The sequence below is a fragment of the Phoca vitulina genome, unplaced genomic scaffold (assembly GCF_004348235.1).
Source record: "Phoca vitulina isolate PV1807 unplaced genomic scaffold, GSC_HSeal_1.0 scaffold26, whole genome shotgun sequence".
Lineage (NCBI taxonomy): Eukaryota > Metazoa > Chordata > Mammalia > Carnivora > Phocidae > Phoca > Phoca vitulina.
The window spans coordinates 3,330,646-3,351,737 of NW_022589729.1; the positions used below are offsets into that span (position 1 = coordinate 3,330,646).

Sequence of the window (21,092 nt, forward strand, 5' to 3'; positions counted from 1 at the left end):
CAGAGAAGCAAGAAAAGGGAACAAACCATCAGAGACATTCACGCATCATTCATTCAATAAATATTTATTACATACCAGGTGCCAGGTACTGTGCTAAGCTAAATATAGGTTGCATTATTTTATTAATATTCACAGCTAAGTTCTGTATCAAATCCCATTTTCCCCCAAATATAAATCTTAATTCCTAAAGTGCTTTTCTTCATTTCTACCTAATGTGCCTTCTTCCATGGAGTAAATGATACATCCTAACTCTTAAGCTTCCAGACTCTCTATCCCTCCCTCCAAAAGACCCCCCTCCCATCATCCCTCAAATAGTTAATGAATATAAACTCCCACTAGAAGCTCTAGAGAGGCACTCACTATTTTAAAAGTCTAGGAGAATAGTAATGGTAAGAAATAGTTCATATCATTGCACTCAGATTTTTTTTATACATTTGGGTTTTGGTTGAGGGGAGTACCTTATACTTACTCTAAAGGCTTTTTAAAATACTAGCACACATATATATTCCAAATGCAGACAGGGTTGTAGGCACGCTAGGAAAGCAATCTGAAGAGGACCACCTTATCAGAGGAATTCCTTTTCCTCATTTCAAAGGAGGCTCCCCTTTCCCATACTCTCCCAACACCACCAAAAACTGGCACCCGTCCAAATTCATTTACAAAGGAAAGGACCCACTCAGAGAACTGACCTTAAACAAATCGCTTTGCCATCAGTAAAGAAGCTACTTCCAAGGTCCCTCTATAGCCTGTGGATTAGGGGACCCAAGCTAACCTAATCCTCCACTACACCTCTGTAGGGACCTGGTACACACACACACACACACACACACACACACACACACACACACACACGCACACTAACCTGAGCACAGCCCCCCAGCCCCACGCTGCAGGCCCCGATTCCCCCAGGGACAGCCAGCTTACCGAGATACACAAAACACCCCCACACCACCCAGAAGGGGAGAGAGGCAGGACTCTCCCTCCCTCAGCCAGGCAGTCTCCTGAGGCTGCTGACATCACAAAGGTGTCAACTGGCAACCTCATTGTCATGTGGCTCTCCCCTGGCTCCCCTTCACTTGCAAACGCAGGGAAAGGGTGAGACCTTTCAAAGCCGCCAAGCGGGCAAGCTTCCAGCAGCAGTCCGGGAGTGAGCGGGTGGCCGAGCCACCAAGACGGGCGGCGGGGCATTGGGCCTCGCGTTTCAACTTCTGTTCAGTTCTCCTGTAATGGAAAATTGCTTTGCACAAAGCTAGAGTGTTACAGTTCTTTCCAGCACCCCTCCTCCCCCACCCCGCCCCTTGGCAGGGTTCTGATCAGAGGGACAGCGCCCGCAGGAAGGTGGAAGGAGGGCAGTTGCAGCTTCTTACTATGTCCCTTGCTTCAGGCCCTGGCCCCGGGTGGTTACTCTTTTCCTTTGGAATGGGACTGGTCTCGGGGTCAAAGTGTCCAAATAATTGTCAGTGTCAAGCCCAGGAAGTGATCTGCACAGGGATCCAGTTAACCGAGTACCCCCCTGATGTACCCCTGAGCACCCGGAGGCTATACTTGAATGATAACCGCATCACGTTTTTGCCAGCGATGAATCTAGGACTCCTCAGTGACCTTGTTTACTTGGACTGTCGGAATAACCTGATTCGCGAGGTGATGGATTATACCTTCATCGGAGTCTTCAAACTCATCTACCTTGATCTCAGCTCCAACAACCTAACCTTGATCTCCCCATACAGTTTCTCCGTGCTCAGCAACCTGGTGCAGCTGAACATCTCCAACAACCCTCACCTGTTCTCTCTGAACAAGTACACCTTTGCCAACACCAGCTCTCTGAGGTACCTGGACCTCAGAAACACCGGCTTGCAGACCTTGGACAACGCTGCCTTCCAACACCTCATAACATTACAGACCCTGTATCTGAGTGGAAACCCATGGAAATGCAACTGCTCCTTCCTAGACTTCACCATCTACTTAATAGTGTCCCATCTGAACCATCCAGGTGAGGGTCTGATTGCATGTGGGGACGAGGAGGATGTGATGGAGCAGGAGGAATGGGTTCCAGAAAAGGTAAAGTCAAAAGATGGTCAGGATGGGAGAAAACTCTGGGGGAAGCTGATCGAAAGCGTTCTTATTGCTCTGCAGGATCCACCTTGGGTTGACTGGAGAGGCAATAGGGTCCGTAGAGAAGTTCTGGAGTAGGAATCCAAAGATCTGAGTTCTGGTCCCAAACTCAGCACTTACTAGCTGGCTGCCCTAGGGACAGACAATGTCTTTGAGCCTCAGTTTCCTGATCCATCAGGTGGGGACAATAATATGGCTCAGCGTATGGAGCTGTTGTGTCAACGTAAAATGGTATGTGTGGAAATGATCAAGTTCTTTAACTGCAAAGTAACAAATTCAGGGACACTGTATTCCATTGGTGGACTATTTTAATCTGTTTGATTCAGTGACTGAATTTTTCTAAGATCCGAAAGTGAATTCAGTCATGCATAGGCCATCCGAAACCCGACAATATGATGTACAGAGGAGAAAGTTCAATAGAGGTAGAGGGAGGGGCACAGGAGCTCCCTAGACAGTGAGAGTGGGAGTGGAGAGAGAGGAGAGGAGAAGGCTGTTGATGGCTCCTTTGTCTTCAAGATGCTAACCCTGTAAGGAAGGAGGGAATGGCGTGCATCCATGAAGAACAGGTCACCAGTGCCCACACTGTCCAACAGGGAGATTCCAATCTCACGGGCAGATTCTCAAGTCTTACCTGGTAGATTTCCAAGCCAGTTGCTGCCACCCCTCTGCCATGGTCCCCTGGGCACTCCAGTGCCTCAACTCCCTCTTCTTTTCAGTGACTTTTCTGTCCCATCCTCAGCCTCCAATTATCCCACTCTACCAACTTCACCTTCACTCAGGACTTCAAAGAAATGGGAAATGAAAGCCTGGAGCCACGGATGTAATCTGGTAAAATTGGACTTCGGATTCAAACCCTGTCAAAACCATGTTTTCTCTCCCTTCCCCGAGTGGCTGTTTTGAAAATATTTTCATGCACCAGCTCCCTTCCCTGTGTGTTTGTTCTTGAAAAATATTTTCATGCACCAGCACCTGCTGAAGCCTCCACCATGAAGTTCTTGCCCAGGTGGCCATATCCCAGAAAGATTCCTGGCCAACATGATAGGCTTTAGGGGGGCCTGGGGGAGAGGGAGCTGAATGGTGGTGGCAAGTGAAAATGTGCTCTCCTGGCCCTCCTTCCAGTGGACGGGTCTTAACATGTCTTCCAGGAAGGGCCTGGACAATGGTGAGGCAAGCGAGCCTCCTGGGATGCAAAATTCAGGGAGACAGTAAGAGTGGGTGGCTCCTTACATTTCGTGCCCTAGGCACCTGGCCCAGCTCCCAGGTACACAATCCGAGTTAGAATAAATCAAAAGGAAAGAACTTCATCAGACCATCTTCTTTTTTTTTTTTTTTTTTTAAGATTTTATTTATTTATTTGAGAGAGAGAATGAGAGAGAGAGAGAGCACAAGAGGGGGGAGGGTCAGAGGGAGAAGCAGACTCCCTGCTAAGCAGGGAGCCCAATGTGGGACTCGATCCCAGGACTCCAGGATCATGACCTGAGCCGAAGGCAGTTGCCCAACCAACTGAGCCACCCAGGCGCCCCCATCAGACCATCTTCTTAAGAGGATGAATCATAAAAGAATAGAGGAGCAGTTGTCTTGGGAACTAGCCTGTGAAGAAGCTTCATCTTCTCTTGCCCCCTGCCCACCATAAGTATATATTTTCCTTGAGTAGAGCCCACCAAGTAGCCAGGAGGCCCTCCTACCCTAGCTGAAAAGGGTGACACAGCTTGGCTTCTTCCCCAGTCCCAAAGCCTGCTGCTTCACCTGCCACCAAATCTCCCTCAATCAAGATTCTGCTTATAGAGTTGTGTCTTCTCAGAGTGCTCAGGATGACTGCTTTGGACTCCTTGACTCATTTCATTCCAGAATTGACTAGGATTATAAACCGGATCTGTTTCACTGTGTGTTTTCAAAAACATCAGAAGCGGGTATCTATCTTATCAAGCTCATAAGCTCCTCATGAACAAAGAGTCTGTCTTTTGAGGTAGACAAAGCTTTTATCCACTGGCCAGTATGAGCCCCCCACTCCGCCCCCAACTCACACCCACAACAACTGCTGATCTGCTCATCTCTCTCTGCTGTTTGGTGGCCTAGAGGAACTCCGCCAGACCACTTCATGCAGAACTATGGTCTCCTTGCCCTAGCTAATAATTGTTATCTCTTGAAAACACTAATGAGCCCAAAGCCAGACACAGAACAATTTATCTTTGTAGAGAGCTTTGCAGCTGCTAGAGTTTTTTCACACATGCGGTCTCATTTTCTTTACTTTAAATGTCATACCAACCCTTAAATTTTGTGCCCTAGGCCTGTGGAAGAGGCTAGGATTGGTAATTTTAACCCTGTCATGGCAGGGTTGAGAAAACAGACTGGCCCAAAATCACATGGCTAGGAAGTAGCAAAAAAAAAAAAAAAAGATTTGAACCTCCTGATTCAGGTCTTTTTTGATGAGACTACAATATCTTAAATCCCTGAATTCCATGGTAACTATGATCCTGTAAGTCAGTTTAGTTATAAATATGTCATGTTATAAGCATATGGCCACAGCGTCTAAATTACAACTTTATTTCCTATCTGACTACACATGGAACTCACCCAAGATCATTTCCATTGGATAATGAGCTCTAGCCATCATAAACTCATTACATGCCTGCACGCTCCTTATAAGCCCAAGTTCATCCCAACCTACCCAAACTCCCAAAGTAGGAGCCTAACCTCAGTATTTGCTCACCTTTGCATCTCAGTCAGTCAGATTGTCCCTTCCCACACATACACACACACACATACCGTCACATACACATAAACACGTGTGCAAAGACACGTACATATACCCACATACATATAAGCACAAAGATGTGCTCATACACACATACCATACACGCATACCTATAGATACACCTACTCACATACACAATCACGCACATATTACACATACATGACAAACATACACACATCAATATATAGATACACACCCGCACGTGAAGAGGCACACACAGTAGAATTCATTAGATGCTTCTCTTGCCCTTGAGCCATCCCTCAACACAATGGAAGATATTTCTTTTGTGTGACTCTCACATGATTCATGCCTCTGTTAAGTGGAAATCTCTTTGCTATTGACAAACGCTCAAGCTTAGGCCCACCTCTTTTACCACCTTGGCTATCAAAAGGTGATCTTCAGCATGTTCTAAAATAGAGCGTATACATCTCTCTCCCCATGTACCCACACTGCAGGATCTAAGAAGAATCTCTATGAAATGAGCTGAGTAACCTGGTTATTTAGAAAGAAGAATCCAAATTAAAGATGGGTTTCATTTTAGACCCAGGAGGATATGAACGTTAGTATTGGGAGATTTTCCCTGTGGGAGAGTATTAAGGTCAGCATGACAGTAGGATGGCAGTATAGAGATCCCTTGAAAAGCAAGCTTCCATGCTACCACTCAGTTCATCCATTCATCTATTGAGTCCTATTATGTGCCCAACAGGTGCTCAGGGAGAGAACCTTGAGCTGTGTGTGGAGACTCACATGACTATGGTCATCTGCACCATATATGTCCCATGGTCCAGTCAGGGACAGCAGGACTATCCTACTGGACAGAGCAGGACAAAAGAGGCCACCATGTGCCCACCGGGTGGAGCAGGCACTTGGGACAGCCTCAGTGGCAGGTGGGAAAGGACAGCCAGCGTGCAGGCAGGGGAGCCCAGTGTTAAAGAGTCAGGTTGGAGTGAAACAGACCTGAATTATAACCCTAGCCCTGCCACTTGCTATTTATAGGAAATCAGAGAAGTTACTTAACCTCTCTGAACTTCAACGTCCTCATCTTTCAGACAGGTATAATAATAGAACCAACCTATCTAGGCGGCTGAGATGAGAACGCTTACAAACCGCCATTAGCATTAAGTCTTGCATACCAAAAAGCATTCAATAAACGAATGGTTGGCAGATGTGGCAAAGATACAGGGTACTTAAGAGAGTAGCAGACATCAGTCAGGTGACCCCGGGATAAGCAGTAGACTTCAGGAAGCCTCGGCACACATGGAACGAGAGGACAGTGTACCCCATCCAGGAAACATGGCTATAAGGATGTATGGGGGGGAGGGGGATATAGATAGGACGTTGAAAGGTGAGCAGCAGGTCCCAGGGCTCTAATCCCTGGGAAAATGAGACAGAGAGAATCTTCGAGGGAGTTGGATATTAGGCAAGTTATGAACACAAGAGTTCAGACTGGGGAACAAAACCAGAAGCCCAGATCAAGGCTTCGTCTCAGCCTGGACCATAAGACTCAGGGCTGGGCCCAGTAGTAGCAAAGTGGTTCTTCCTGAGTCACCCGAATCTGGAACTGGAGTTCTACCTAAAGACAAGCCCCACTTGCAGGAACAGGTGTGGACATGCAGACAGCTTTCAAGGGATGAGGGCAAGGAGGTCCAACTGTGGGGCAGACATGGCCTTGAAAGCAAGAAGTCACCTACATGGTGTGATTTTGTTATCTGAAGAAGACTTTGCCCCCATCCACTGCCTACCACTGAGCTAAAATTAGCCATTAGAGATTTACACCTTTGGATCCCCAAGAGTGCCCAAATCTTGAAGAGGACCCTGCAAAAATATATGAACTCCTCGGCTGAATAATACCAGTGCCCTCAAGCCTTTATCAGCTCTCACATCAGAGGCAGAAGTGAATTCTTGAGAAATACAATTAGCTAAGATTAATTCTGCAACAGTGAGGAACCTTGAAGGAAGCTGAGGTCCAGGAAAGAAATGGGGAGATCTTAAAAGGTGTGAAGGCAGTAATATGCTCTTCCCCTATGTCCCATGTTGGCTCAGTTCACCCCCATAAAGGGGCTGTAGAGAAGGCTAAGTGTTTTATTCACCTTTTTTCATCATAAAGCTACACTGAATAGGAATATCAAAATTTTCCCACATTGGCAAGAGATTTGGTGCTATTATTAAAGGTCTTCATCAAAAGAAACCCTCCTATGATATACTCACCAGATGCACTGAAAACCATTCCATCCTCAAAGAGCTTACATACTCATTTTGCAAACATGAAAATCACAGCAGAAATGGAGGTGAGTTATAAAGTGCTGGTCACCCGGATGCTCTGATCAATGCAGAGTTAAAAACAGACCCACAGATTCCATTTTCTTTTTGGCCTTGGTCAGCAGATAGGAGGACTAATTCCTGGCTGAAACTGTAATTTCCCAGGCATTAATGCTCTTTGAAGGTGAGAGTGGCAATTGAGCTCCTCCCAGGAGAGAGCTGCCTAGTAGGACAGGGTTGAATGCCTCTGAAGATGCTCTTAAAAACTCACACAACTCTAGGCTTCTGGACATAAGGCTCCTGGCCTCCATCCTATCTTCTCCCAAAGTCTAGTCTAGCACTGTCCAACTAAAGTCTCTGCTGCAGTAGAAATAGCCTATATCTGTTCTGTCCGATATGGTTGCCCCTAGCCACATATGGCTATGGAGCTCTTGAAATCAGGCTAGTGCAAATGAGGAACTGAATTTTTAATTTTATGTTGTTTTAAATCATGTAAGTAGCCCCATGAATGGCCATTGGCCGCCATATGGGTCAGGGTAGCCTTTTAATATAAGATGCTTCAGCTGGAACTTTAGAATCTCACTTTCTTACAGGTAAGTGGCTGTAGAGCCAAGCCCAACACGGAGATCTCCTGACATCCAGATTCAGTGTTTCCCACCCCCCCATGCCATGACCTCTCCTTACTCTTAGACACATCCTAGTCAATTTGACTCTGAAATATTTGTTGTATGTTCATTATATGCCCAACATTGTATTATAAGGCTGGAGTGCTTCCATCATAGGGAAAAGAAGTCATAATTTCCATCTAAAGATAGGTCTATCACAATAGGTCTATAAGACAATTGTGGGATATAAGAGAGAGAAAAAGCAATTGAAAGCCAAGAGATCCTGTCCTGGTCCCAGCAATGCCACTGGGTGATGTGGGGCAAGTCCCTTGCCCTCTGAGACTCACTTGTCTTTGAAATAAAAAGAGAGTAGGATTAGATACTCTCTACAGCCCCTTGTAGCTGGTAGTCTATAGACCTAAATGGAAAGATAAGGTGCACTTAACTGCAGGAGGAGAGCAGTGATCTGCAGACAGGGTCCCAGATGGGCAATGCAATGGATCAATGCTGACGTGGAGGCATTCCTGGAGAAGCAGGCCACAGTCACATAATTAGGACATGCACATAATTAGGAAGCAGACAGCCTTGAACTCCTGCACTGTCCTACCTCCTATCTTAAGCATCATCTACTTGACTAGAATAATACCTCCATCCCCAGGGGACTCAGTGCCCTAGACTATCCTCCCAGGCCTGGCCCACTCAACCAGTGGTTCTCAAATTCCAGTGAGCGTAGGAACCCCAGGCCCCATATCCAGAGAATCCGGTTTTGGACAGTGCAAATCCTTACGCCATATTTCGAGAGACCCTATGACAATGGCTTCCATTCTAGATCTACGGCGGCTGCTCCCACTAGTGAATAAATTGATTTGCACCAGGACGTTAGTGGCTAATAATGTTTTGACATGTCTCCCTCAAGGGGCATTTGCAATGTGACAGAAAACAACAAGAAACAGTGAGAGTTCGGAAAGTGACAGACTACCAGGAGTGGAAGTGGGGGTAGTTTGGGGACAGAGTGTCCCTCTCTGTCAGCTCTGAAATTATCGTCCTTAAGCAGTCCTGGGTGACCTGATGGTGGGGCCCACAAATCAGAGGAGTCTGGGCAGGAGTGTTGCAGAAGCAGGGGACAAAGCCACTCAGGGACATCTGCAGGGAGCAGATGGGTTGGGTCATGTGCTGTTTCGGGTCCACGTCATCTCGAGGGCATTTTGAGCGGAGAACATCTTAGTTTCATTCCAAGGCTACTTCATCCTGTATTCAAGGCTGCTGTAATAGGATAATGGCCCCATTTCAACCCACCAAGTACAAAGTCATCTACTACTGTGCCAAGACTTAGATTTCCAGAATGAATTCAGGTCCTCGCACTCTTCCACGATTAATGCTAACCCATCTTCTCCATCAGAGAAATTGCTGCAAAGACCAGACGCGCAGAAAGGGACAGCTGGGCCGCAGACGTTTCCACGGCCGTCAGCTGCTCTGCCAGCCTATGTCTCCGACTTTCTCACAAACACCTGCTGAGAGCCAGAGAAGCAGCCTCATGGGGGCAGTGAGGGGCTGGGAGGGACACAACTGGGTCAGTGGTCCCAAACCACCCAGAAAAGCCAAGAAGGGAGTGGGTGGCAAGCACATGCAGTTTAGGAAGGATCCTGAGTGATTCTCACACACTCTTGAGCTCAGCCCACTTGAGATCCCTGAAAGTAGGTGATCCAAAGTCCCTTCGAGCTCAGAAATGCCAGACCTCTGTGCATGGCCTCTCTGGTCACCCAGCACCACTCAGGCCTCTGGAAGGCAGCAGTGCAAGGCTGGCCAAAGCAGCCAACCTCAGTCTCCTTATCTCCAGAAGTGAAGAGCTCTCCAGCCTGGAGATAATCCAGCAGAGTGTGGATGTGGCTAGAAAGAGAAACAGGGATCCAGCCGTGAAGGGCCTTTGGAGGATTCTCTGGGGAACATGAAGGGCATCCTGAGAAGCTCTGGGAGGCAGGCAAGCCTGGATGCAGGGCTAGGAGGCTCCTGTGGGCATCCAGGGAAGGGAGGAAAGGTCCATAGCAGCAGATGAAGAAGTCTAGACAGGTCAGAAGGAACCATTTAAAAGGTAGAAGCAGGGATGCCTGGGTGGCTCAGTCAGTTAAATGTCTGCCTTCGGCTCAGGTCATGATCCCAGGGTCCTGGGATCGAGTCCCACGTAGGGCTCCTTGCTCAGTGGGGAGCCTGCTTCTCCCTCTGCCTGCCGCTCCCCCTGCTTGTGCTCTCTCTCTCTGACAAATAAATAAATAAAATCTTTAAAAAATAAAATAGAAGGGGGGAGCCTGGGTGGCTCAGTCGGTAAGCGTCTGCCTTCGGCTCAGGCCATGATCCCAGGGTCCTGGGATCGAGCCCCGCATCGGGCTCCCCCTCTGCGGGAAGCCCGCTTCTCCCTCTCCCTCTGCCCCTGCTCGTGTTCCCTCTCTCGCTGTCTCTCTGTCTGTCAAATAAATTAAAAATAAATAAATAAATAAAATAAAATAAATAAAATAAAATAAAATAAAATAAAATAGAAGGTAGAAGCAATAGGACTCTGGACTAACCTAGACCCTCCCAAGTTCCCAGTCCTCCCTTCATGACTTCTGGCACAATTCTAAGTAATTAATAGATTTGAATATTTAAAATTTATCTTCTCTGATAGACGGTAAGGTCTATGAGAGCAAAGAACACGTCTGAATCTTCAGAAACTAGCTCAAGGCCTGACACAGAAAAAAGGCTCAATAAATATTTATTGAGAAAATCAATGAATAAATGATATATGGAAAATAACAGGAAAGAATTGGTTTGAACAGCTCTGGAGGCTTCCCTGGGATGGACACTCTCGGAGGAGGGGCAGCAAGGAGCTTAAGGGAGAACCATGTCCCATCTTGAGCGTGTTGAGTGGGAGGGCCCCTGTGAACCAGGAGGCCTTCGGATGTTCTGAGCTGAAATCCAGAATAAAGAATAGAAGATATATTTGAGAATCATCAGCTCACTGGTGATCACTGAAACCAAACAAAGAATGAGATAAGCCAGCAAAAGAGTTTAGAATGGGGGTGGGGGGGAGTAACAGGTCCACGACAGAAGCTTTGGGGAATGCCAACATATGGAAGGGCCAAAAAGAGCCACCCATGAAGTGCCCTGGGCAGGAGCAGCCAGGATAAAAGAAAGGATATCAGAGAAGGGTGGACTCACAGAAGCCAAGAGAAGAAGAGTTTCAAAGAATAGAAGTAGGTCAAGTAAGGATTGAAAAGTGTCCAACACATTTAGCTACCAAGAGGTCCCTGAGGTCTTGGACAGTTCCAATGGCATGATGGGAGTGGACAGTCGGTTACAGAATGAACAGCAAGGAAGAAAAGGGGTGTAGAAAAAAAATGTAAACTTGGGGTGCCTGGCTGCCTCAGTCGATGGAGCATGCAACTTTTGATCTCAGGGTCGTGGGTTCAAGCCCCACGTTGGGTGTAGAGCTTACTTGAAAAAAAAAAAACATGTAAACTCTTCTAGGAACTTGGCTGTGGACTGAGGAGACAGGGTGATAGATGGAGGAGAACTGTATAAAGAGGGTATTTATTTTCTTCGGAGCAAAGAGGTCCGTGCATGTGTTTATCTGCTGCTGAGAAGGAGTCATGCAGGGCAAAGACTCAGGACAGGGGCAATAACTGATGTGAAGCCAGGAATGGATGGACTCCAGAACCAAATGGAAGGCCAGCCTTAAACAGGGAAGGGCCCCTCCTCTGGGAAGGAAGCGAGGGTGAGCACGCATGGGCCTGAGTGTGAGGATGTGGGGCAAATGAAATCGAGGGGCCCACCTGAGAGTCCCTCTTTTCCTTTCAGTGAGATAAAAGACAAAGAATAACTTTATATCGAGAAAAGTACACAGTTTCTTATGCTATTTTCTTTTTTCTTTTTCTTTTTTGTGTGTCAATTCATTCTTTTTTTTTTAATTTATTTTTAAATTTAAATTCAATTAATTAACATATAATGTATTATTGGTTTCAGAGGCAGAGGTCAGTGATTCATAGGTCTTATATAATACCCAGTGCTTCTCATGCTGTTTTCTCTGATGCTTCTGTAACGCCAACCCAATTAGGTGATCCTAAAATATCCCTTTGGTCTCGAGATGATCATACTCCTGGTTGAACAGGCAAAACTAAGATGGGCTCTGGATTCAAACTGCCTGGTTTTTAATCCTGCCTCGGTCTCTTACCAGCTGGGCCACAGTCTGCACGAGAACCACGCTCCTCACCTGTAAAATGGCGTTAAGTTAGTACCTATTTCTTGGGTTGTTGTGCTAATGAAATAACCCACACGAGGATTTTAGAAGTGCACATAGTCAGTGTTCAACTACTGTTAGCTACCGCCGTCGCTGGGACAATTCTTGGTGGTGACCGTGGACCCACATGGGGCGCAGAGAAGGGGGAGAGCCGTGTGGGAGATACGGCCCGTGACGTGAGAGAGGAAGCAAGGAGAGCTCCAAAATTTCCGCCTGGGTGACTGGTGATTGGTGCTTCTGCTACTGAGCTTTTCTAAAATGCCTCTTATCCATGAGGACAACTGTCCACTACCTGGGTTTTTCTGAGCAGATGGGTATTTATTAAGCAGGCCCAGCTCTAGACCAAACTGAGAAGAAACAAGAATTTGCCCTTAGCTTCCATGAACCAACTGGTACCATACCCTAGCCCGGCCATGCCGCCTGACTCCCCACCCCCATCAAAACCTTACTCAAGAAAGGTGGTAGCGAGGGTTTCCCCCTGGGTAGGGCTTAAGTTGTTAGCTCCTTTTGCAGAAGACTATACACTTTAAGCCTTATTTTGTTGGTGGAATGAAAGGTTCTATCTCCTGTTGGCCTTATTCCGGGTACTGACAAGTGCACAAGAAGGGATTAGGAGGAAAAGGGGTCTTTGTACCTGTAGGTCATGCCCATATACAACCCCTTATACAAAAGACCAGTCCTATAGCCTAAAGCCCCTCTAAAGTACAGGAATAATCGGGTTGAACTTGCTGGATTTGAAGATCTTTCCTGTAATGTTCCAAGAGTCTATGAATCACTTTTAACCTTTACCAAAATATGGACTCTTTATCCAAGGAAAAAAAATGTACTAGAGAAGAACTGTAGTGCCTAAGCCCAAATCATCCAAATCTTTACATTTTCAAGATGCCAGGGATGGTTTAGACCAGGGTCAGCACTGCCTTCTATAAAAAGCCAGATAGCAAATATTTTAGGCTTTGTGGACCTCTGCTGTAACTCCTCTATTTGGCCATCTGTAACCTGAAAGCAGTCATAGAAAGTATGTAAATAAATGGGCATGGTGTGTTCCAAGAAAAAGTTATTTACAAAAATAGGCAGCAGGTTGGATTTGGCCTATGGAGTTTGCTGAACCTGGGCTTATGCCATCAAGGAGAGATAGACAGGTGATGAGAAAAAAGGAGCTCTAGGTAGGAAAGGTAGAAGCCAATGCTCAGAGGACCATGCATGAGGGTCTGAGAAAGGGGCCTTGCTGGTTGGTTGACTTTGGTGTTTTGGGGCTGCTATGTGGTCCAATCTAGGTTCCCCTCTAGAGAGTCATTTCCTCTAGGCCACCCAGAGTGTAGCAAAATATAACCATGGTCCCTTCAAATTCCAGTTGGGAACTGGTCCTAAAGAGCAAGGCCAAAGACACAAGAGTTTAAGAACTGTTGTATGAGGCCAGACTAATAGCCCACCCATTCTCTCCTGTATGCATTCAATGACATTTATTGAGCATCTACTATGTGCCAAGTGTTAGGGAGACAAAAGCGAACAAAGAGGGCCTCTGCTCTCAAACAGTTCTCTAACACTAACTGGGAGTAGTAATGAGTAAGTACCTTTGGATGCCATGCCCACAGAACCTGCATCCTCACTTGTCCCCATCTGCATTTACCCTCGTTTCCTTCTCTGCAGTCTCAGAGGACAGAAGAGTGCCCCTTTCCAGCTCAAGACTTACCCCTCCATTTAGTCCTGGGGACCTGTTTCTGACTCCTCTGGGACTGCACACCCCTTGGTTCAGTGAATCTTCCCCAAACTCTTACAAGGGAAGTGGGATTAGTATTTGTCTATCGTAGAGTAATCCAAGGTGGCAAGGGGTTAGCTGACCCATCTATGGTCTTCTATCTCCCCAGGTTCACTATCCTCTGAGCATTTTGTCAATGACATTGACCCCAACAGGTATTAATAAGATAACATTTCATTCATTCAACAGCCATGCTTTGAGGTCTAGTATGGTTGAAGCACTGTTCTAGGTGTTAAGGGTATAATAGTGAACCACACAGACAAAAATCCATGTCTTCATGGAGTTTATAATCTAGTGGGAAGAGGCAGACAAATGAGTAGGACATAAATCCACTTCCTTGACAAATACATAATCAGCTGGAGAAAAAAAATAAGACCAAGAACTATACATCTAGTGACGTTCGGGCAAGCTAGGGCCTAATAAGGAGAAATGGGAGAATCAGGTCAGGTCTTTCTCGGGGTTCAAGGTGGAAGTCTTATGACAAAGTGGTGATGCTGATAGAAACCAGTGCTGCATTCTCAGTAGCAGGTACAGTTTAGTAGAGAAGGGAGTCTCCAAATTCTACCCTTCAGTGTACATTGTCACCATGTGGAGGCTGAACCCTCCACTCAGCCCAGATGGTTCCTGAGCAAGCGCACCAGCATGAGGGGCTCAGAGCCTGCACACGGCTCCTTGGGAACCTGCAGCAGACCACAGGGCAGAACTGTGGTCCCTGCAGGCGAAGAAAGGAGCAGTTTGCCTTAGAACGACTGGGTTCATACCAGTTTTCTGAAAGGGAGGCTTTCTGGGCTCCTGCACTAACAGATGTGATTCTGAGCCACAGAAACTCTTGCTCCTGCAGACACATGATTCTGGCAAACAGGTTTTCTGCCTGGGAGTAACATGCTATGTGTGGACACAAACAAGATAGTGGGTGATGTTTCCTTAGGAACTATTTGCAGGAAGAATTTAAACATTAATGACACCTGTAATTGTACCTGGGAGCTTTAACTGGGACAAATGCCCTGGGCCCATGGAATGGGGCTGAGAGAGGGAGGACATGGGGGCCACTCACCTGTTTCTAATATGCATGAAGGCCCTGGAGTTGTGCAGTGCACAGCATGTACAACAGTACTTGGTAGCCTTTTGTCAGAGGAAAGGAAATCAAGAGCCAGAAAGGGAATAACTGATAAACAATTCATTCATTCTATAGCATGGGAATAATTAAAACTGCTCGGTGAGGTGGTCAAGAGTAGAGCTTAATTTTGTAAAGCACCTTCTGTGATGCCCAGCACACATCGGGCACTCCAGGATCGGTAGATGGGTCTATAATCTCTAGTGACATCAGACCAGAATAGGAAAATAATGTACGACTATCAAACTGATGAAAAGGAAATGAAATAATAAAATAAAAGCCAACAAAGTAGAGAGAAAGAGACATAAAAATAAGTGGGACAAATTGAAAACAAATGTGTCAGTCTAACATTAAATGTTAATGGAATAATTACAATACAAAGTTTGCTAGACTGGATGGAAAACAAAACCCAGTTACATTCTGCTTACAAAAATATGTCTTAAATATAGGAACATAGAAAGATTAGAAGTAAAAGGATGGCAAAAGATAAACAAGGCAAACACTAACCAAAAGGAATTCGATGGAGCCACACTAATGTCAAAGATTAGTAGACTTTAAGGCAAGAAGCATTACTAGAAATAACGAGAGAGGTTCGCTCAGTGAGAAGAGGGTAAATCTACCAGGAAGAGGAAACAGAACTTTCTACACATCTAATAACATATCTTCAATATATATAAAGCAAAACATGACAGAGCTATATGAAGAAGTAGGTAAATGCACAATCAAAACTGGTGACCTGAACATCCTTCTCACAGTAGCTAATAGACCATTAATAGACTAATAGTAACCAAGAGACAATAGTTTTTATAGACAAAAAGTCAGTAGAGATATAAATAACAAAGTCAACAAATATACAGAAGACCTGTATAAAATCACAACTTAATTGGTATCCATAGAACAACACACTCAGCAAAGACCAAATACACACCTTTTGGGGGCACATGCAAAACTTACTAAAATTGACTTTATGTTCAGCCATAAAGCAAATTCTCAATAAATTTCAAAGGACTGAAATCATAGAGAGTATGTCTCTGACCACAGTAGAATTAAAGTAGAATTCAACAATAAAAATATTACTAGAGGGGCACCTGGGTGGCTCAGTCGGTTAAGCGTCTGCCTTCAGCTCAGGTCATGATCCCAGGGTCCTGGGATTGAGTCCCACATCGGGCTCCCTGCTCGGCGGGGAGCTGCTTCTCCCTCTGTCTGCCGGTCCCCCTGCTTGTGTTCTCTCTCTCTGTCAAAATAAATAAAATCTTTAAATATATATATATGTTACTAGAAAATCCCCCCAAATTAAGTATTTCTTTCAATAAATGATACCTCTTATTAACAAGAACAAGAATGATCAGACACGGATTCTGCCTTCAAGAGTTTTGTCTGTCTGGTTGGGGAGAAAAGATACACTCCTTCTCTGGCCAACAGCCCCCAAGTGAGGGAGAGTGTCACGGGCACAGTAAGAATGCAATGGTGGGTCCAGGAGTGGGAATGATCCCATGCAGTCTGAGCTACGAGGATGAGGGGGCTGTGGAAATGTTCCTGGGAGTGCATTTACTCACACCAGATGTTGAAGGCTAGGAAGGACTTGATGAGGCAAAAATTGGAGGAAGAGGCATTTGAGACAGAAAGAGCAGTGTCCCAAAGCTAGCTACTGGTAAGGGCACGATGCAATCAAGGAATTAATAGTTTAATTTGACTGGAGCAAAGGGTGGGTCACTGGAGTGCTAGGAAGTGGGGAGGGCGATGGCGAGGTAGTAGGGGGCAGGTGCGGAGGGCTCTGAGCACCGGGCCAGGGGGTCTGGATGTTATTCGCAGGCCTACTGGGGAGTCAGAGGAGGGTTCTGAGCCAGAGTTTGCCTGGGAAGAGCTGTGCTTGAGGAAGGGAAATCTGGCGGGGGTGTGTGAAACGGTCCAGAGCTGGGCAATGGGGAAAGTAGAGTTAGGGAGACCTGCAGGGAGGTAGGAGGGCTCCCACCTTGGCAATGACTAGGGAATGGGGAGGGGGAGAGAATGCAGCGGTAGAAAAACCCAGGTCTCCCTCCCCGCAGAGCCACCCACATCCACATCCCGCACTTAAGAGCAACCTAATAAAGCCTTCAAATCACTGCTAATTGCCCCTTTCAAGGTAATGCTCCCAAACGGGACTCGGTGTTTCATGTTTAGTCTGCCGCTAAAGCCCCAGTTTGAAAGCTGAATCTTCTTAAAATAGAAGGAGATAAACCCCCAACCCACAGAATCCCACATTTTCCTTTCCCCAATACATCTTTCTTTGTATTGTCCCATATCAGGTCTCTGGCAGTTAGGGGAGGTGAGGCAAGCCCCAAAGGCCCTCCAGCCAGGCTGAGTGGAGAGAGGACTCCAGGTGTGATTGGGCTCCTGCCTCTTGACAGCAACTGTAATGGAGCCCCCGGCCCCCACCCCTTTTCCTCTCCTGAGAGCTCTCCCCTTGGGGCAGGGTCCCCCAAGAGGACCTCTTCCTCTCCTTCCCTCTGTAATCTTTGCACACCGTGGAGGTGACCGCCCCACACTGCCTTCCAGTCCTGTGTCTACAGCCTCCACCAAGAGCCAGTCCTCAAAGGCGTCACGGCCTTCGGACCATCTTCCTGAAAGTAACAAACCATTCACCGCAGGTGCACTGGCACAGGGGTGAGGCGTGGGGAATGCTATCCAGCTTGCAGGGGACTTCGACGGCCCCCCAGGCCCAACAACCTCCTCCCCACTCAGCTCACTTCTGTACTCCTTTCTCTAATTCCCCTGTGCAAACCCGATTTCCCTAACTTCCTTGGTCACCAAGGATAGGAATGCATTCACATAACCTGCAGCTCCGCACTAGCTTGTCTGTGTCTCCCACTTCTGCAGACGAGCTTAGATAGCTCGGTCTGCGTTTTCTGTGTCTTGTCTCCTGCCTAGATCCTTCAGGTTATCTAGAAACCTCTGTGAGTCTGTTTCCTTATGTGTACAACAAGAATGATAGAACTGTGTGTGTCAAAGTTGTTATAAGAATGAAACGAGACGTTTGTATACCGCTTAGAATGTAGTCAGAGCTTGGAAAATATTAGCTGCTATTATAATTTTGAGCATGATTATCTCAAGCCCCGGTCTCCACCCTGCATTGGAGCTCATTTATGTAATGCCTGCTGGATACATTCCCCTGGCACCACACACACACACACACACACACACACACACCTCTGCACCAACGTGGCGGAGCATATGGAGCTAGGAAAAGGCAGGGCTGAGGGCAAAGCTCTGAGTTCTGTGTGCAACTACTGAGCACCAGGCACAGTGGCTTGCATGCTCGCCTGTGGCAATTAAATCCCCTCAGTTACCCTGGGAGCAGGTAGCATTCTTTGCACGTGTAACGGTGAGGAAATGGATTCAGAGAGGGAAATGGATATCCTGCCAAAGTTTACAAAACTAGTAAGTAACAGTCTGGATTTGAACCCTGGTCTGTCTGGCTCCCCCAGAGCCCACTTTGCTTTCTGTTATACACTCAAGTCTACGGCACTTGACATGGGGAGGGGCTCGGAGAAGTAGCCAGGCAGCTGAGTCAGCTGCTAAAAAGGACTGAAGACTCATGTAGATGGTGTGATGAGCCAGTGATGCCAACCTCACTGCTGAGAAGCAGAACTGCCTCTCCTACTGGTGATCCTTTTCCCTGAGCTCCCCACACCCCGATTCCCTGAGTGGAGAACACATAGGAGGCATTTCCAGGGAATCTTGTCCCTCCCGAGAGTTGAGCCGGGTGTGACGCCTTCATGGTCCCTGGCTGGACTCAGGCCAGGGTGAAGGGAAAGGGACAGGTGGAGGGGAGAGGTGGGAGCCAAGAAGAGGGAGAGGGGGGGAGGCGATGGATATCGATGGGGGGGGTTCTGTGGAGGGTCAACACTCCGTGGAGATCTTGCTTGTTTCCAACCTCCCAGCCCCTGCTGTGGTGTCTTGTTCCTGGAGGATCCTTAAGGAGCCAAGTGCAGGGGCGCCTGGGTGGCTCAGTCATTTAAGCCTCTGACTCTTGATCTCGGCTCACGTCATGATCTCATGGGTCGAGAGATCCAGCCTGGCATTGGGCTCTGCGTTGAGCGGGAAGTCTGCTGGAGATTCTCTCTCTCTCCCTCTCCCTTGGCCCCTCCCCACCCTCTCTCTCAGATAAATAAATAAATCTTCAAAAAAAAAGAAGCCAAGCCCCTTTTCAGGAGGCAAGCTGACTGCAGCAAAATCAGAAGGGGGGCGGGGGCAAGAAGCAGCGCGGGTGCAGTATGTCTCAAACCTGACTGTGCCCGCCCATCCCCTTGTTGACACACAGATTCTGATTCGGGAGGTCTGGGGGGTGCCTGAGAGCCTGCATCTCTAACGAGGTCCAGCTGCCGCCCGTGCCACTGGCCCGCAGACCACACTCTCAGTAGCAAGGGTCCACATGGCTTCTCCGGGTCCCCTTTGGACCTGGGACCCTGGCCGTTCTGCTCTCTCAGCACTCTGCCCGCTGTGTTTTTCCTCGCAGATGATCAAAATGCCACGTGCGTGGAGCCCGCAGAGCTGGCGGGGTGGCCCATCACGCAGGTGGGGAACCCGCTCCGGTACATGTGCATCACGCACCTGGACCGCCAGGACTACATCTTCCTGCTGCTCATCGGCTTCTGCATCTTCTCCGCGGGCACCGTGGCCGCCTGGCTCACGGGCATGTGCGCAGTGCTCTACGAGAACGCCCGGCGCAAGGCGAGCGAGGACGACGTCGAGGAGGAGCACGGGCAGAGGGTGGACGGCAGCGGGCGCGTCTTCCAAAGCAGGGTGGACTCGGGCCAGGACGGGTTCCCTCAGCTGATTTAGTTGCCAGAGACTGCCATCTGATGATGCCTTTCCCCCCAGGCTCCCCGCCTTCTCACTCGCCCTCCCTCTCCCCTTCCCTCATGGCTGTCTTAGATACTGACTATTTAGCAAAACAAATAAAATGTTTGGTGGCCATTTCACAAGTTGGTCCTTTCCTGCTCAACCAGCTCCCAGGCACTTCCTTGAGCTCAGTGGGATGGCGTAGATCAAAGTCTAGAAAAGTCTAGGAAGCTGGTGCAAAAGTGCAGCTAAATGCTGAGGAAGCCCACCACAAAAGCAGCCCAACTCCCATTTAATGAACACTTACTATGCTTCTAACTTAAGTGCTGGCGGGAGGGATGAGAGAAACCTAAGATTGAGAGGACCTGTCCTCAGAGAGCAAACAGTCTGGGATGAGTCACGATTAATGTGAATGAAATGGAGAAAACTACAAGACACAATGGCAAGAACTGACATCAAGAGAACACGTCCAAACATGTCCACAGGCCAACTTCACACCCCATCTCAAGACTGTCACTAGAACCTATAATACTGATATTAGCTTATGGTGGAAAATTGAGGCCCGGAAAGGTTAAACAAGAGACTGGTCAGTAGCACAGGCCCCCCAAAGTCCACATTCTTTTCTTTCCATGAAGCTGCCTCCCCAGGAAATTTTAGCAACACAGCCAAGGGCTCATCGTGTACGCCCTGGACAAAACAAAGAAGTGAGGCACACAGAGGCGGCCCCCGCTTCCTGAGGCCTTACCAAGCACCCGGCATCGTACCCAGCTTTGTACGTGTTTTCTCACTGGGTCGGCCCTCACGACAACGGGTCAGGTGGTCGCTGTTACCCTCGTTTTCCTGAAGCTCAGAGAGGCTAAGTAACCAGCTCAGGATCAAACAGTTGATAAGAAGCCGAACGGTTGCTGAAGCCCGGGCTGCCTGACCCCAAAGCCCATGCCCCGTGCTCTCCGAGCTGCTGTCTTTCATGAAGTGCTAAACAGAAGAGTCAAGTGTGTACCAGCGTGATCTGCCTCCCCGGACTGGTCGGAGGAGGGGAAAGGGAGCAGAAGACGGGGCAGCTCAACCTGAAGACCCTTCAAGACTCCCATCCATGGCCCTACCCACAAAGCCAGCTGTCCCGAAACCCCCTCATGGATCCCACGTGATTCCCCGGGATGTGTTCAGTGTGATGGTTAAGAGTATGAGCTCCTGAATCCGGGGCTAGGTTCCTATCTCCGATTCTGTCCTTACCTCTGTGTGAACTTGGCCTTCCTGCTTGTAATGAGCTTGAGGACAGAGACCGCCTGGTATCCTCTGTTGACACAGCACGTAGGGGGGTGCCGTACACAAAGCAGGGGCATATTATCGCCTTCTATTGAAACCCCAACCCACCAATCATTCCTACTCCATTACGCAGA

At 47.7% G+C, this 21,092-nt stretch overlaps 1 protein-coding gene across 1 annotated transcript; it reads left to right on the top strand.

Annotated features, from left to right (window-relative positions):
* Positions 1–1,357: 1,357 nt before the first annotated feature.
* On the top strand, positions 1,358–19,692 carry LRRC52 (leucine rich repeat containing 52). Its single transcript, XM_032422434.1, has 2 exons — positions 1,358–1,990; positions 19,367–19,692. Exons 1-2 carry the CDS (start codon positions 1,369–1,371, stop codon positions 19,690–19,692), a joined length of 948 nt encoding a protein of 315 aa, XP_032278325.1. The 5' UTR covers positions 1,358–1,368.
* Positions 19,693–21,092: the final 1,400 nt, after the last annotated feature.

Bases quoted from the DNA above. Each gene is read 5' to 3' on its own strand.
- LRRC52 (XM_032422434.1), top strand. From the start codon at position 1,369: ATGTCCCTTGCTTCAGGCCCTGGCCCCGGGTGGTTACTCTTTTCCTTT. The intron at 1,991-19,366 runs GTGAGGGTCTGA...TTTTCCTCGCAG, and splicing joins GTCCCATCTGAACCATCCAG to ATGATCAAAATGCCACGTGC.